At 36.7% G+C, this 16793-nt stretch overlaps 6 protein-coding genes across 9 annotated transcripts in view; 3 read left to right on the top strand and 3 right to left on the bottom strand.

The window, feature by feature from the left end:
• LOC144474801 (26S proteasome non-ATPase regulatory subunit 6) overlaps window positions 1–16793 on the top strand; it is a 262460-nt gene that overhangs the window by 25126 nt on the left and 220541 nt on the right. The gene's annotated exons all lie outside the window — the stretch shown is intronic.
• On the top strand, window positions 187–8193 carry LOC144474687 (uncharacterized). The gene is made up of 8 exons (XM_078189820.1): window positions 187–204; window positions 291–507; window positions 1179–1291; window positions 3265–3507; window positions 3594–3856; window positions 3925–4090; window positions 4171–4412; window positions 4518–8193. Exons 2-8 carry the CDS (start codon window positions 432–434, stop codon window positions 8068–8070), a joined length of 4656 nt encoding a protein of 1551 aa, XP_078045946.1. The 5' UTR covers window positions 187–204; window positions 291–431; the 3' UTR covers window positions 8071–8193.
• LOC144474690 (uncharacterized) lies at window positions 8786–9423 on the bottom strand. The gene has a single exon (XM_078189827.1). It carries the CDS (start codon window positions 9421–9423, stop codon window positions 8896–8898), a length of 528 nt encoding a protein of 175 aa, XP_078045953.1. The 3' UTR covers window positions 8786–8895.
• Window positions 9351–9937, bottom strand: LOC144474691 (uncharacterized). The gene is made up of 2 exons (XM_078189828.1): window positions 9671–9937; window positions 9351–9500 (listed from the first exon to the last, which is right to left on the bottom strand). Exons 1-2 carry the CDS (start codon window positions 9824–9826, stop codon window positions 9462–9464), a joined length of 195 nt encoding a protein of 64 aa, XP_078045954.1. The 5' UTR covers window positions 9827–9937; the 3' UTR covers window positions 9351–9461.
• On the bottom strand, window positions 10007–14003 carry LOC144474688 (uncharacterized). Of its 4 annotated transcripts, XM_078189823.1 has the most exons (11): window positions 13896–14003; window positions 13240–13435; window positions 12819–13115; window positions 11960–12736; window positions 11646–11886; window positions 11355–11566; window positions 11036–11284; window positions 10821–10969; window positions 10626–10746; window positions 10357–10532; window positions 10052–10295 (listed from the first exon to the last, which is right to left on the bottom strand). In XM_078189823.1, the coding sequence occupies exons 2-11, from the start codon at window positions 13336–13338 to the stop codon at window positions 10190–10192; spliced, it is 2427 nt and encodes an 808-aa protein (XP_078045949.1). In that variant the 5' UTR covers window positions 13339–13435; window positions 13896–14003; the 3' UTR covers window positions 10052–10189. The 4 variants fall into 4 exon arrangements, with proteins under 4 accessions (XP_078045950.1, XP_078045949.1, XP_078045948.1 ...); XM_078189822.1 differs by lacking the exon at window positions 13896–14003 and having other exon boundaries at window positions 13240–13635; XM_078189824.1 differs by lacking the exons at window positions 11036–11284; window positions 13896–14003 and having other exon boundaries at window positions 10007–10295; window positions 13240–13713.
• On the top strand, window positions 14039–16685 carry LOC144474689 (uncharacterized). Its single transcript, XM_078189826.1, has 8 exons — window positions 14039–14480; window positions 14830–14909; window positions 15002–15184; window positions 15267–15387; window positions 15465–15562; window positions 15641–15792; window positions 15863–16198; window positions 16260–16685. Exons 3-8 carry the CDS (start codon window positions 15113–15115, stop codon window positions 16342–16344), a joined length of 864 nt encoding a protein of 287 aa, XP_078045952.1. The 5' UTR covers window positions 14039–14480; window positions 14830–14909; window positions 15002–15112; the 3' UTR covers window positions 16345–16685.

The following is a 16793-nucleotide window of genomic DNA, read 5'->3' as shown; positions in this document are numbered from 1 at the left end:
GAATTTTGCTAAGAAATTGCTTAAAATAGTTAAAGAAGTATTGCAAGGACGATTCGAATTTTTCGTACGGATTTACTCACGAGATTTGAGTTATTTGAATTCGGAAATTTTTTTTCTGTTGGCGACCTGTAAATATGCGTTTACCATTTAAAATATCAAACCGTGGTGTTTGTGCATAACAGTTCAGTTCATGGACGTGTTCAGGTCGGTGCGCAGGATTTTTGAGGAATGTTCGTTAGAAAATGAAGATTACGTTGAAAGATGTTTAGATCGGTGATGGTTTTTTAAAGAAACGAGAGCGATTAGTGAATATGCAGAGAGATATCTGTGATGGTATGTGGCACGCTTGCGAGAATGGAAAGTGTTTCGAAAATACTAAAGGATAGTGAAAGGAATATATAGTTGTTGTGTGTGCGGTGCATGGCATAGGAATGGTATCTCCGTCCAAAATCCAACATCAAGAGCAGAAGCAGCCACCGAGAGAAAATCAATTCACCAAACAGTCACGTACGTGTAACATATGCGTATTAATGTTTCTCGGCACGCACGGTTGGTGTTTGAGGAATCAAATCTCTCATCAACTATCTTCCCTTTCGTGTGCATAACAACTGGTACATTCACATAAAACTCTTTCTTTATCCCGTCCTAAGACGTAAATGCATTTGTTCCTTGACATTTACATGATGATGATCTCATCGTACGGCATGACTGTTAGTCTAAATGATTAAAATGCTACTTTTCTTATTGTGTTATATCTTTCTCCAACGGTGCAGCATTTCTAATAACTATCGTTAATTCATGGATTTTATTCATTGTAGTACGAGTGAAGGCAAAGATTATAATAGACACTGTGACAATCATATTTTCTGACTATTCGGAATTTTGCAAAAACGCATATACACAACATATCTGTTTAATTGATATCTTCGAATGTTCTCGATTTTATGTAAACGTACGCAGTTTAATTTTTGCGTTGCACACATTCTTTCGGTTTTTAAAACGATTGAACAGCTTCGAGAAAAAGAACGTAAATAAAATGCTTTTTCTTAATTTCATTTTATAAGAGCGATGCGATAAAGTTTATCTGTTAACCTATCAGTATATGTTGACTTGTTTCGTGTAAGAAATTTCTTGTTTTACGCTTGTTAAAACGTTGAAAAATGTTTGTAATATTTTAGATGTTCGTGTACGAAAAGATAAGAAACCGTTAGAAGGAAAAACTTTTTACTTGGACATAAAAAACCATGCAACCGCAGCCAAAATAGAAGCGAGAATTAAAGATTTGGGTGGAGTAAGTATTTCATTCAACCGTAAATTATACTTCCGAGATATTTTTCCATTTCGGCTGCTTTTATTTTCGCATCATCGATTCGCAGCATATAATGAACTGCGTAAGGCGTAAGTCGAGTGCATGCAACTCTCCGTTGACGACCTACAGGCCTACAGTCCATAGCCTCCCTCCTCTCCCTCCTTACGTTTCATCTGTCGTCACGCTCAGTCTTTCTCTCTCTCTCTCTCTCTCCCTCCCCCTCTCTCTCTCTTTCTCTTTCTCTCATAGTTGTTTGCTTTCTTATAGTGTATCCCCTATCCTCCTTCCCGCCACATTTAAACCGTCCATTTGTATATCTCGTCGCTTACTCTACGCATGAAGCGTGAGCGCACACTATTTTCGAAAATCTCATTCGACTAGAATCTAGAACGAGGTAAATCAGTTTGCTGATTCTCGAAATGAAAATCGAACCAAATTTAACGATGTTTGAACGAAGCGTAACAGAACCAAACTCGAAAGTTACAAAAATTCAATGACGTCGCGTGTTTTCAATTTTTCAAAATATATTTCCAAACTCGGCTGTATCGAATTACTTGCACATTATTAAGGGAAAAGTTGCTCAATATTCAATATTATTTCCAGTTAACCGTAAAATTTTCCATTGTTGATAGTTTTTATTGGTATTGCTAGCTTTTATTAAATTCATATAAAGATTCTACGTCAAAAAGTATTTTTGAAGAAAAAAAAATTACGTAAACTTTATAGCGACAACATTGTCTCTTTGTATAATAGAGAGAAATAGCAGAGCAATAAATGTCAAAACTTTATGTGACAATCCAATATGTAGTTCTCTGTTGACAAACAATCGGTGAAAAACCGGGTCGTGCTCGCGCCATCTTTAGGGTGACCAGAGAAGTAGAACGAAGTGGACCGGATTTGTCATCATTGGTTGTTGTGTTGTTGCTTGGTGGGCTGACGTAGGAAAAAAATCGAAAAAATGAACGTGGAAACCGTGCGAGAAGCGCTTTTCACATATTCGGGAAATGTCTGTTATACGATACGCCGTTCCGTTCGCTGTCCTCGAGCGAACAGAAATGCAAAGCGCCGCCTCCAGGCTCGTCTGCCAAGCTGTTAACGGCGAATGGCCATTTTGTGTGTGACAGTTCTCCCCCGCGAGTAACGATCTCGCAGCGCGTCCCAGCGCTCTTTTCCTTTATCTCTTTACTTTCGTTTGACCGCTCGAGAAACATCTTGAGAAACTTCCCCTTCCGGTACCGTTCCTCGCGAATCGCATTTCGAAAGGTGTCCGACGTTTACTTCATGATATTCGGTAATTCGCGAACCGATAAACAGTGTCGTTCGAGGAAGTTGTTTTGTGCGATGGTTTGGTGCATTTCAAGACCGTTTGACAGTAACCAAGTGTAAACTCAGTGACCGCTTTGGGCCTCCGCAGAAATATCATTTGAAGCATACTTTCGCGTTGGTATTCCGATCGAAACACCGTTCAATTATTCGTTTCATTCGATCCCACGTGTTTCGTTATTGTTCTGATTCTCCGCGACGCTGCGTATTATTAGAACGGCGGTGTGCAACAATGCGGCAACCATTGTTGACTACACGAACGTTTCTATCTGTACGCGCGTAACTTGCGCTTCTGCGAAATCGCTTGATAGGCGCGCTCGGTCGCTCTCGAGAAGAACACGAGACCGCTTGACGTCAGCATACCGCGATGTAAACGTGTGCCCGAGCGTCCGTCAACGGGTCAGTTACTATCACCGTGCATCCACACTTTCCGCACATCTTTTTCCATGCAGCTACTGACGATCCCCGCGTAAGTTGCCTCCTTGGAATTTTGGACAGCTTTGTTCCCTTGCACACATCCTTCTCCTTCTTGTATCTTGTTTTGCTTGTGTACTCCAGAATCAAATGATACCGCATCCTTGCATTTTTTTACATACCTTATAACTTTCTAAAATTTCAATTGTTCTTTTTAGGTGATAGAATTATTTTTAGTACAGAACGTGACTCTGGTAGTTAGTGACAGAGTGAACAAGTCGGGTGACATTCAATTTGAAAAATATAAATGGGGTTGTGCCAGCGGAGGCAGCGGGGGACCTCCCTCGCTGAGGAGTGTAGAAACTCCTACTCCCGTGCCAACTCCTCAAACACCATATTTTAGTCCTGACTGTTCTCTTTCTAACTCAACTTCTCTGAGGGGTCAAACTACCCAAAGATCTGTAAGTATTCTCTGTTGATAGAACATTTTCGCCTCCATGTTAAGTATCTTTGTTAACTTGCCGTTTTCTTGTATAACTTGTTATAGAAATCGCGAGTGGATGCAATGTTGGAACGTGCTCTGATACAGCCACAACAGTGTTCCGTGGATCCGCTTTACAACGCCCAAAATTGGAGAATTCCTATTTGGGCAATTGATAAACTACAAACTTGGCTAGATAAAATATATTCCTCTGTCAAAGATACTGATCATTTGAAACGATCAAAGCAATCTTGCCAGCAGACTTCAACTAAAGACTTAAAGGTCAGACATCTCAAGGGATCTTATATCAAATTTGAGGCCTTCCAGAGGTATGTTTTCATGCAAGTACCGTGAAATTACAAGTAACATTTTGTATTACAACTCTAATTCTATTTAGGAATACAAGGCCAGTCTTTCTTGAATTACCTGTGTGGCCAACATTAAATTTTTCTGGCCAATTGGGCTCTTGTCCTTTCAATACGAAAAGGCGAGAAAAGCCAGAGAAACTACGAGCAGACATAAAGGAAAATAGGGATAGAAATCAACCGATCAAAGAAGAGGAGGTAAGATATTATGTGATACATGTTGTAACTTATAAAGTACAATAAACTGTACACGCGTTAACATTTTCTATAATAAACAGGATAAAGAAATGACTCGGCGACCACGAACGACTGGCACTCGTGCTCGCAGAACTGAACAATTAGCTTCTGGTTATTGTGAAATTTGTCGTATCAGTTACCGGGATCTTAGCAAACATGTGCAAAGTGACCAACACCTTAGCTTTGTACGGAACAATGACAATTTTTTATCTTTGGATACTCTGATCAACGCAGGAGCCAACGTTGAAGCATTTCTAAAATTGAACAGAACAAAAGATATAGAGTATGTACAACTTCGCATATGTAAATATATTTCTGTCATTCTCACTCTGCCGTAAGATCGGTGATTTATTTGATAAATTTTGCTTTCTTTCTATTTGTCCAACAGAAAAGACTGCAACTTGTTTTCCAATGGAGATCGTAATCTTCATGACATCGTACTGCCAGAAGGGAAAGTAAATAGGAACGCGAAAAGTTTAGGAGATTTCGAAGTTGAAGATGTAAAAATGGTACAGTGCAATGGCGCGCGCAGGAATCTCAATTTAAGATTAAGTTCACCTCACAATTTACGTACTCGCGCGAAACACGAAAGTGGGCACTTACTGAGATCGAAAGGTAGCCCATGGCACGAGGTTGACAAAGCTGAGAAATTCTACGATAAATTTGAGGGTTATACCATAAAGAAACGAGCAAAGGGAACAATCTGGATAGAGGAGGATGAACCAGAGGATGATTTGATGGGAGAACGGGTGCTAAACCAGTCCAAGCAAACCGAGTTTAAGATCAGCACGTTTACAGCGGAATTGGAGGAGAAATGCGACAACGAAAAAGACTGTGGCAATGCCTGCAATAAACAAAATGATGCTGATAATCAGGATTTGCACAGAACAATACCATGCAATAATGAACAGAGCAACGGTGTGAGTGCAGAATACCTTAAGGAAGATCGGGATTCAGTTCAGTATAGACATCACGATCAAACAAACGGTAGTGTAAAAACTAATTATATCGAAAATACTTTGAGTGTGAATGAGAACAGTTGTAACAATTCCTGCAGACTATCTAGAAGCGAAATTGTCAAAGGGTTGAACGGTAAACTGCCAATCGAGAATGTTGCATCAAGTATAAAAAAGGTGTCTGAAGTATGCGATAGTGTCGATGCTGATGTTGTGTATAATGGTCATGTTATAAAGGACGATGTGAAACCGATCAAACCGTTCATTGATATAGACAAGAATGATGCAAAAGTAGAGAAACCGAAATATTTTAAGTCGGGCAGACGGGGTGGTAGGGGGTACAGGGGAAGACACAGACTATCCGTCGAGGAACGTTTAATCGAGGACAATCGTGCGTATTACAAAGTGGAAGTGTTAGGAAGTAAATTGCGCTCGAGTGTGGCATCAAACAATAATTCACAGTGTACAGTGCAGAAAGATGTCGACGACGAGGAGAAGAAGGAAGTGCCATCCAGCGAGAAACCAGTAGTTGTACGATTTAAACGCGTAAGAAAATCTGAGTTATCCTTGCTCAGTGACGAAGCGGAGTCATTTATGTTTGGTGAACCGAGACGAGATGACTCTAGCGAAGCAAGCGAAGATGAACAAAGCAGCGTGTTGCCAAGAGAAACTGAAAGCGAGTACAGCGACAATGTGAGTTCTGTGTGTCCCAGTTCATCCATAGATTATAGTTTACCCATCAAAACAGAACCCATCGAGGAGGATTCGCAAGATTCGTTGAATCTCGGACGAGCTAGGAAAAGAAGACGAACGCAAGCCGAGGCGCTCATTAAAGACAACGAGGACTACTACAAATTCGAAACACCTGGAAGTAGACTGAGGTATCAAGCGCCTTTAACCGGGATCGGAGAGCCGCCATTGGTCGTCGAGGAAACAAGACCAACCAATGAAGAAGTTGCCGATAAAGTACAAGCAGATGAACAAGAAAAAATATATCCGTCCAAACCTTCGCCAGAAGTGGAGAAAATGCAGTTCTCCTTCGAAGCAGTACCAAAATCTGAGCCATGGTATCAGACGTATCAACGACAAGACGAGGGGGCAGAGTTCTGGCATTACTTCAGCGAAGGAGACTCGCAAAAGCCATTTCTTTTACCGTATGAGATTGAGAATTTTCACGAAGTCATGACGAAGAATCAAAACAGAAGCGAGAGTAGGAGGAAAGGTCGTGGTCGAAGTGCGGGTTGTGTTGGACGATCGCCGAGGAAAAGTCCCCGGTGTCACGCGTCTACTTTGGCTATCATGTCGACGATCATTAGGAAGAGGGAACAGCAGCAGCAACAATCTTCTAATTTGTATACGATAGAGGAGTGTCAATCTATTGGCTCGCAAACGGGCACACCGAGGCCAGATCAGAAAATTGAACCAAAGTCTGATTTGGACGAGGATTTGAGGGAGATGGTTAAGACGATCGATGATATGCTGAACGCGAACGATACTATGGAACTAGACAACCCTTTTGAACCAGACACCACGCAAATAGAACAGAATCTAGACGAGCCAAGTATTCCTAAAGGGCCACCTCCGAACTTGCTGGAATTGCTGGAGAACTGTCACGAGCTCGCAAATTGTTTGGAAAACTCCTCATGCGCCAGCTCGGAGTGCGGCGAGGTGAGCATCGAGTCGCCTTCGAAACGTAGGAAAAAACGGAAGAATCGTACTGGTTGGCCCGGCATCAAGATGAAGAAGAAACTCCAAACAAAGCACTCGGTTGACACCGATTGCGACCGAGAGAACTTATTGGAAAAGAATGTCGAGCAGAACGAGACCAGCTGTGACGTGCAGGACACGACGAACACACTCGATAGATTAGTGGAAGAGGCGAACGTCCGGATAACCACTGCTACTGGCATTTCTCGAGACAATGGGGATTCGGTGTGTCTTGATCATCGAGAAGATAACGGATGTTTATGCGAAGCGTACACTACGGATACCGGTTGCCGGGTTGCGCAACACGGACAAGAACAGAAGAATGCTGCGAGCGCAGAGATCATCGACAATTCAGTTTTACTTCTGAATACGGAAACCTGTACAGAACCGGTGACACCCGCCAGTGCCGGTGTGTGCGCCGAGTCTGAGAGGAACTTTTTGTTAAACAAAGATTACGCATTCAAGAAGGACTTGTTAGAGATCGAGGAAATATCGGAAAACGATCCGAGGAACGACGAAAATCATATGTTCGGGAAGGATGTTAATTTGCTTGCGGAACGACGAGTACTTGTTTCAAAAGCGGCCATGAAGAAGCGACAACGTGATAATACGTCCACGGAGACGTGCGAACCGCATGCGGAACTCGAAAACCTGTGCAGAAAGGAAAGCGAAACTGGAATAGTGGCCAGGAACCATCATAATGCGAATGGCTTGCCGAGAAAACGCAGTCAGCAGAAACTCCATCCAGGGAATTCGGACGCTGAGCTCGAGCATCGCAACAATGTGTACAAAAACGGTAAGGTCGGTAAAGCAGCCCGTAGGAAACGGATTCATTCGAGGAAGCGCGCGAGGAGGAACAACATGTCTTCCGACACAGTGTACGAAGAAAATGAGAATTGCAAGGAGGAAGCATATTTGAACATTACGTGTAAGAAGCAACAAAGTCTGAGAGGTGTGAAACGTCGAGCTGAACATGCTGTGTCGTCAGAGGCGACCCAGAATTCGGAATTAGACTGTGCGTTATCGGGCCGCGTCACTCCAACGATCATAGCGACCTCGGAACTCGAGCAAAGGCGCTCGAGTATTGAGTACCAACCGGTTGTACGAATGATGAAGATCGACGATCAAGTAGACATGGACCACAGTATTCTTTCAGTAACAATTGCAAGCAACAGACGGTTAAGAAGTTCCAGTTCGCCACGATCGAACGTTCAACCGCCGAAAAAACGTTTAAAGACCGGTCGCGGTCAATTCAGTCGGTGGTTGAAGAGTAGCTGAAATAATCCTCGACGAAAGAGGTTGTGCTGTATAGTTTAAATTTCGTAACCGAGAAACAACAACACACATTTTCCACGGGATCTCGCTGATTGAAATTTACTCTGTACATTGTAAGTCGTTCAACGTGACAATTTCAAATTACTTTTCAATCATTTTTAGTTAGTAATTTGAAGTTGTCGGGGTAGATGACTTCTCCTGTATGTTCAGCAACTGTACATTATGTATAAAACATTATTTGTGTACGTAGAAAATAGTATTTAACGCTATTGGCACCCATCGATAGGATTTTATTAATATTCTTCATAGTATCTTTTCTGATACTGGTTCAAACGAGAACCCCTGTACATTCTTCAGATATATGCAGTCTTTGCGTTCTCGGACGATAAATTCGTCGTTCGTATGTATTCACTGTGTTTGTAAAAGACTTGTCATCATTTTGCTTTTGCACGGTACAATACGCGCGAGGTATCATATATGTAAAAAAAAGTGAATTTTCGTTCGCAAAAGCAATTTCCTGAAATTACGCAAGGCTGCATACAAAGCTTTATTGTAGTGTACTGACCATGTTCTGTTACAAAACGCATCATTGTATGTAACATTAATTATTAAATTCCCTCGCAGAGGGCCCACCTAAATATTTTATTTCGAAGAAAAATAATGTAAGCCTTTCATGATTACAAAAAAAGAGATGACTATTAAAGATATGAATTTTCCATTAAAACTGAAAACATTGTACATATATTTTTCTACCTTAACTCGTTCCAACTAGTTTTACAGTGTTTATTAATTTTTTCTTAAACTTAAAGAATTTATACAAGTACTACATTATTTAAGATTTTCGCGTTTATTAAATTCTTCTTTCAAAGCCGTTAGTTTCTTTTGTTTCTGTTTCTTTTTTGCTGAATCTTGTTTCTTGAGTGTTTCTTCCTGATTTCTTGTAGAATTTTCACCATTAATCAAATCGTCTAATTTTGTTAACATATTCATTCTTGCCAATTCCCTGTTTCTACTTAAGCTTCTGGTTTCATGACATTTTACAGTTAGGCCAGTAGGCTTGTGCTTCAAAACAACAGCATTGTTCGTTTTATTGGTTGCTTGGCCTCCAGGTCCAGATCCTCTTACAAATTGTTCTACGAGGTCATTTTCGTCAAGTTCTGGCATATTTGAGTAATCTAAGTAGCGTTTATAGGATTTATACCGAATTTGATTACCAGAGTTTAAGATTTCCATTAACTCTCTGTTGTTTACATAATAAAATAATTGAATTTTTCTAGAAGTCGTCGGGGTTGCGTAAACAATCAAATTACGAATAAAACAATGATTGTATAATAAAAACTTAAACATTTCTATCATTGTATGATTATATATTCAGGTTCATAATAATGAACACCTTACAGGACTCGCTGATCGGATAGAAGTTTTCGCCCCTTCTGAAAATAAAATTTTGTGAATTCAAAAGTTTTGAGGTTTAGGTTATGCGAAATATAGAAGTAACATTAAATATAAGTGGAACAACCATTGGTGTAAAACAAGTATGTACATTAATGATTTATAATATCAACTTTTATTAGGGGCCATATTAACAAAGATTAATTTTTACCTGGAAGTGAAAATTTATCTCTCTTTCATCAGTCAGTTGTTTATTGTCTTTAAAACCTTTACGAATTCTATATCGGAAATATTCTTTATCAGAATACTTCAAATGTTCACCGTATCGCAATAAGTCTTTATACAATTTTAGAACTGTTTGTTTCATTTTGTATAATTACTTCTCCCGACTATTATATGTATTCATTGTTATCCAAATCGATGATAGTGAGATTTTTGACAGAGGTTAGTTTAACCCCGTAGTGGTACTTCCAAACACTAGTTTAGTAGTACCATGTAGGTGTATATATGTGCACTGTATATACACGCATACATCTACTTAGATTGGTAATACCTAACACACGGTCATTTGTTATTGAAAATATGTATATGTATATAAAAAAATTGTTTCAATTAATCGTTGATATATAAAGTAATAGTTTATTAAAAAAATTTGTACTACAAGCGAAAATGGTTTTAAAAATATTTTGTTTCATAAATATGATATTAATTCAATATGAAACAGTTGTTCTTAAAATTCCTGAAATTCCATCTCATACAATTTTTGGATCACCCCAACTGGTTCTAACTCTTTTGCTGTTTCCATTACCAGCTCTTCTACCAGTTTATCGGATATCCTAATCCAAAAATTTGTGTTATTACAAATCTTAAAGTAAAATTACTGTATTATAATCTTACCATGCTACAATATCCCATGGTTTATTTTGTGTATTACTAGAATACATTGGTCTTGACTGGCACACTTTACTGTATTCCTGTCTATATGCTAAAATTCGTTGCTCAGCCTCTTTTGAAATCGTAAGTTCTAACTTAAGCTTGTTATTTGTATGTTTTACTTTTTTGTCGCCGCGTGCCTAAAAATTTTGTTATGATACTCCTAGCAATCATTGCTTAAGAATTATTGAACATAAGAACTACCTATATATTCAATTATACATATTACTTACATTTATTGCAGTCTCATCTGCTTGACACGAAACATCACATTGTCTTGTTTTGGAATTTTTATCCATGGATGACACACAAACCAATTGTACATTGTTATTGTGCTTCTGAATTTCAGATAAGCTGTTACAATACGGAAAATATTTGTTCTTATTTTACCTAAGTGAGACGAATATTTATTAATATGTTTTATTTACCTATTTGTTGTAAAATATGAACGTTTACAACTATCATCCACTAAAGCTGCCTGGGTATCAGAATCCTTAGGGGATTGGTATTTTTGTAGGAACTCCATTAGCGTTTCCATAGATGTATCAGATATAGGTTGCGAGTATGAGTCAGTTTTCTGGAAAAAGTTTGTCAAACGAGTTAAATTATAATGTAACTTTTATTTTACTGTACTCGATTCTACCTTTTTCGTTATGAGAGTCATTAAATCACTAATTACAGGAACTAGAGTGGACAAGTGTTCCTTGGTAATTGTAGTTACTTTGTTTACCAAGTCATTGTCATTTAAAACATTATTTCCTCTAATGTCTGTCTCTTTATCTTTTGTGCTCCTAGGTTTCCATATTTCAATAAATGACTTCTTTTGTAATCCTTCAGATTGCTCTATTCTTGTCATATTACTACGTTTGATTTGAATTTCTAGATTACTATCCTATTTCACAAAATTACTTTCTTTTTAAACTTACTCTAAAACGTTTATATATGCTATTAATGTGTCTTACATTCTCAGAATCGATTGGTACTTCGTCCATCATAGTTTTAATATCATCATCTTTCAAGTAAGTCGTCTTCTTCGGACAATCGATTAGAACGGTATCCCTCGATGATGATGTGTGCGTAACAGGACTGGGATATAGTAATTCGGGTACTGCGAAGTGTTGTACATGCACGTTTTTGGTGTCTACAACTTTACATTTTCTCTCTTTGTGATTGTCTAAAACATATATAAAATTATGTATTCAAGAATTTTCAAACAATGTATATACTAATTGATAATATGCAAGTTTTAATACAAGTTTTTCCTCTTAAGTCTGTGTTTTTTCTTTGATTAGTTTTAGGTACGTCTATATTGTACATGCTTAAGCGACTAGATAAATTCTTCTTTTTATTCAATTGTCTTCCATTTTGTAAAGATGTTCTCACAGGAGTCACTGTAGATTCAATGTGCTTGTGACTTGCAGATTGTTCTTTACATTGTAGATTTAATTTTAGTTTCGAAACAATAGTGTCAATGTCAGTTTGAGGATCTTTTTCCTACAAAAGAGAATTTGCATAAAGGGTTACAAATTCCTAATTTCTAAAATTATTTTTGTTCTATATTTATTACCGCTGACATGGCATTTACATCTCCTGAGCAGAAACAGTTGGTCGAGATTTCCACTTTATTGCAAATGTCTTTCATATCGCTAACAACCTGCAATACATTTTGAAGCTTTGTAGATTGGCTCTCATAAATAGAATTAGGTATGTGTTTGCAATAGGCATTTAATGCTTGTATTAATAATTGGTGAGCAGCGATTAGCTTCTGTTTAATCATATCTTGATGAAACGTGATACTTCTATGATATTGCTTTGTTCTAGAGGATATAGCCCCAATATGCCTCCTTATGCTCGCTACTAGTCTGTTAAGATTATATAAATAATTTCTTGAAAATCTAACGGCAAACTCCGTAGTTTGTTGTTGTCTTCTTTTCAGATCATCATTTCCATCTGGCAAAGGAATTTTAGATAATCTAAATGAAATTTCGTTTAGTAACGTAGATACTTTCTTTTGCATTGAAAGAAGTTTGTGTATTGTAAATGGATCTGCTTGTACATGAACAATATCCATTCTATTATCACTCAAGTTTGAGTCTGAATCTGAATCGTTCTCAAAACGATTAGTCTCTTGAAGTGCTTGACCAGTGTAAAGACTTTTTTGTATAATAGAAGAATCTGATAGAGATTTTTTGGTTCCTGATTTTAACATTTTCTTGGATGTTTTAACATCTTGATGATCAGTAATATCTTGTTCGGATATTGGAATCAAAATATTGGTGTCATATGTACTTTTATTTTTCTTTTGTAACTTATGGTTTGGAGAATTGTTCCTTATGCAGCTTGGCTAGTATTAAAAAGATAACATTAATTTCAACTCTTTTACACAATGTGATAGAGTTATATTAGAAGCTTAAAAAAATACTCACTTCTACATTTGTAATATTTTGATTTTTACTATTCAATTTACAATTACAAATTCCTTTGTTACGTTCTGGTAGAGCATCTTCTTGTAGCCTCTTAAGTTCTCTATCTACATCTTGTATATTTTCTTGTATGAGATCTTTAACACTCTGCATAGACAGGGGAATGTTTTTTTCTGGGAACCTTACATTATTAAATTCCTGTTCCTTAACAAACGAAGTCCAAATACGTTCTTCATCGTCCTTGCATCTTTGTCTTTGTACACTTTTTACTACATGCTTAAAATGACTTTCCGGTGTATACTATAAAAGATAGCATTTTATATTAACATATATATATATATATAATATGTATATATTAACATATATATATATAATATGTATATATATACATATATATTATATGTATATACACATATGTAAATACCTTAAATTTGTAATCTTCATCCATTTCAAAAGATAGGATATGTTCTTTGTCTTTATTATTTATTTCATCATATTTCTTGCTATTTATAAAAAAATCCATTTCTCCTTCGTTAATACAAAGGTTTAAAACATTCTTTAAACAATTTTTGTACGTGTACCGATGTTGTAAAGACAGAATATTAAAGCGTGCGCAAATTCTGAAAAAGTTGGATACGAACTTATTTTCCTTCGGACGGTAACGCAAAGAAAATTAAAAAGGGTACTTTTTTTACAGTTTTGCACAGGAGTTAAATTGGCAATGGATTCTCGATGTTTCAGTAACGTAACATAAATACTTCAGAGTACTCTGGAAATGGAAATCTGAACGTTCGTATTTTCAATATACGCATATATAGTGTGTCTATAAAAAACACACATAGGGGCGCTGATCAATATTTAATTAATCGTTGCAAGATATTTTTAAATAAATAAGAAATCATTGGGAATCCCATCTGCTTATTTCAATTAATCAAAGAAATAGGTATTTATAACTTTGCTAAGTTTTTCCCATATATTATGTTAAAAAATGGTAAAGCTAAATCAACAGAAAATATGGGTGCGGCCGTGGCTATGGTGTGCTATGGTTTGATATATGTTTAAAGGTTGTAAAATCAATACCGCAGATTATTTGACCAGAGACGAAACTCCTATTGGTAATTTTGACCTTCGTATGTAATCTCAAACTGGGGAACCTTGATCACAATTTAAATCTAGCGTTGTCGTTTCTTTACCGACTAAATCTTCATTACCGATATTGCATTGAAAAAGTTGAAAAGTGCGGCAACATTTAAAACGTAATACCAGGATGCTTTGATTTCTTTTCTACAATGTCTAAGAAACATAAATAATTTCGTGTACACAATTTTGTTTAATTGATTACTTTCACTGTTACATACTCATTGCATATGTAAATACGTCTTATACATCTGTGAGCATTTTTATTTTATATTTATATTCATACAATGTATTTTATTAAAGAATATTTGTAAATTGTATACCTGTACGCTTGATAAGTATCATCAGAGTCTCGCGGATAAATTCATGGAACACAATTTGCGGACGCATGCGAATTGAAAAAAAATCATTGTTTAAAAAAATTCCAAAGTTTCGTCTCTGATAAGTACGGTGTGCCTCTGGTTGAATATTCTGTGTCAATACTCCCGTTCGTGAGGACATACAAAACACAAGTCGTCTTGCGAACAGGTACTGTTCTGCATGTCCAGACAGGATCCACCTGTGAATCTTTATCTGTTACGCGCTTCTTTTTTTTAAATTTCTCGAAATAATTGAATGACGACAAAACTCTGCTTCTATTCATCAATTACGCTACTATATAATTTTTGAGTTGAATTCCTTGGAATGTATGCGGAATTCCTTTTCCTTTTCTTTTTTTTGTACAGTCGGTTTTAGAGATCTTTAAAATCTTATCGAGTGTTCGTAACAATTAATTGTTAAAAGCCGATGTCCACCATTATTGCTGAAGTATTAATCAATCCTTGGTTGACTTTAATCAAAATTTGTCTTTCTGTCAAAAAACGCCTCTGTTTCTCAGTGTCACTAGAACATTTCGGATAACGTTGATGCAGCGCAGGATGATTTTCATTTCTACGAGATAATGGCATTGTTTCATAGGTAGCAGTAGTAATATACTAAAACAATATTATTATAAAATCAATTTTTACGGTGTCGTATTAGATATTTCAAAGTTCAATCGCTTTTTAAAGAGGAGCTTCTTCGTTTTACTCGTCTGCGTTAACAACGCGAACTTTTATCGCTATAAATCTGTGGTGAATATTCATGTCTTATCTATACAACTAAGTATCAAGCTTTCAAAGATGGCATCCGTAGTAATAGAGAAATTGCCAAAAGTATCAACATCAACAGTTCCAAAAATACCTTTCCCTCAAGTAAGGAAAAATTGTTTTTCTTAATTTGTTATATATTATGAAAGCTTTGAATAATCTCATATAAATTGTTTCTATGGAAAAGGAACCATCATCTGATATAGTGGCTCAGTTGGAACACAATATAAAATTTTTGCAAGAACGTTATCAAGAAACATTAGCTGGTTTACATAACGAAATAGATACTTTGTGTCAAAAGAATAGAGGTAAATTGTCAAGTTACTAAATGCTTCATTAATTTTATGTGAGAACAAAATATTATCATTACACGTTTATATTATAGATTTACAGTTTCAATTGGTATTTCAGGAAGAATCTGCTTCTGTGCCTATCAGTTCTTCATCCCCTGAGGATAATGAAACTGGGTTTGTGAAACCAAAGGTATGTCCATGGTTTTGAATAATAATATAAGATTTCAAAAGAATGCTAGATTAAATGTATGTTTCTTTTTTTTCTTAGAACAGCCCAGTAAATGTTGCACCATCGCAGGTGGAACTATTAGAGAAAGATTTGCAAGATATGAAAATATCATTGGAAGATATGAAAGTATCATTGCAAGAAGCTAAGACACAAAATCAGTATTTGTCAGAGATCGTTGAACAACAGAAAAAGTTAGTAATCATGGTCCACATAATATACATTTGATGTTTGTTGATGCAAAAAGTATTCTATCTGCTGTAGGAAATTGGATTCCTCAATGGAACAAAAGGCAATCAAACAATCGGTAACAGATGTTGGAATTCAAGTTGATTGCTTCCGACTAAATCAGACCGAGAAGGAAGTCTTAAGAAGACCTGTAGAATCAATGTTAAAATCACTGATGAAACGGAATGAAGATCAAGGGAAAGAAATCGAAAAGTTAAAGAAAGAATTAGAAATTGTAGCGAGCGTTAATAAAGGTGGTCGTTCACGCGTCAGTAACAAGGGTCATCATAATCGTGTATCATCTACGAGTTCTACGCAGGAACAAATTCCTCATAAATTTCCACCCTTACAGAACCAGAGCAGGACGTCTAGGTACAGTGTGATGTACCGATTGCTATCATTCCGTCATTTCATTTTAATTCATGAATTTCAGGAATGGTAGAAACCGGCACCATAAACAATATCATCAATCGGAAGTGGACTTCACAATGTTACCGCAACTTCAAAGTTTGACATGAGATCCGCTAATTACCGAATCTCAATTTCATGTTTTTCGCAATTACTTATCGCGAGAAAATTGATAAAATTCGCCGAACTCGTTGGTTTGACACGTCGCAGAAAGATCGTACCAGTACACAGGTTACTGAATATTATCTATTGTGATATTATAGGTTTCATATAGTTTTACAGGTGACGTTAGCAATGTCATTATATGATTACGCTGTTGTCAATGTTATATTCATATACTTTTCTCAGTTCTAAGAATCGTATATCATGTTTCAACCAGTATAGGTAGATATAAATGAACAATTTATTGTAATTGCAAAAATATCATTAAATTAAACATCTTTTTTCTCTAGTCCTTTCTCTCTCCGTCCCCTATCTACTCTGCATTGACTTAGTTTGAGCAGACGAAAAAATACATATTAATAGATTAAACAATTATTTAGGATTTTTAGAGAAATCT

The sequence above is a fragment of the Augochlora pura genome, chromosome 9 (genome assembly GCF_028453695.1).
Source record: "Augochlora pura isolate Apur16 chromosome 9, APUR_v2.2.1, whole genome shotgun sequence".
In the NCBI taxonomy this organism is placed as follows: Eukaryota; Metazoa; Arthropoda; class Insecta; order Hymenoptera; family Halictidae; genus Augochlora; species Augochlora pura.
The sequence above is the reverse complement of the archived record's forward strand: the minus strand, read 5'-3'. Positions and strand labels throughout refer to the sequence as shown.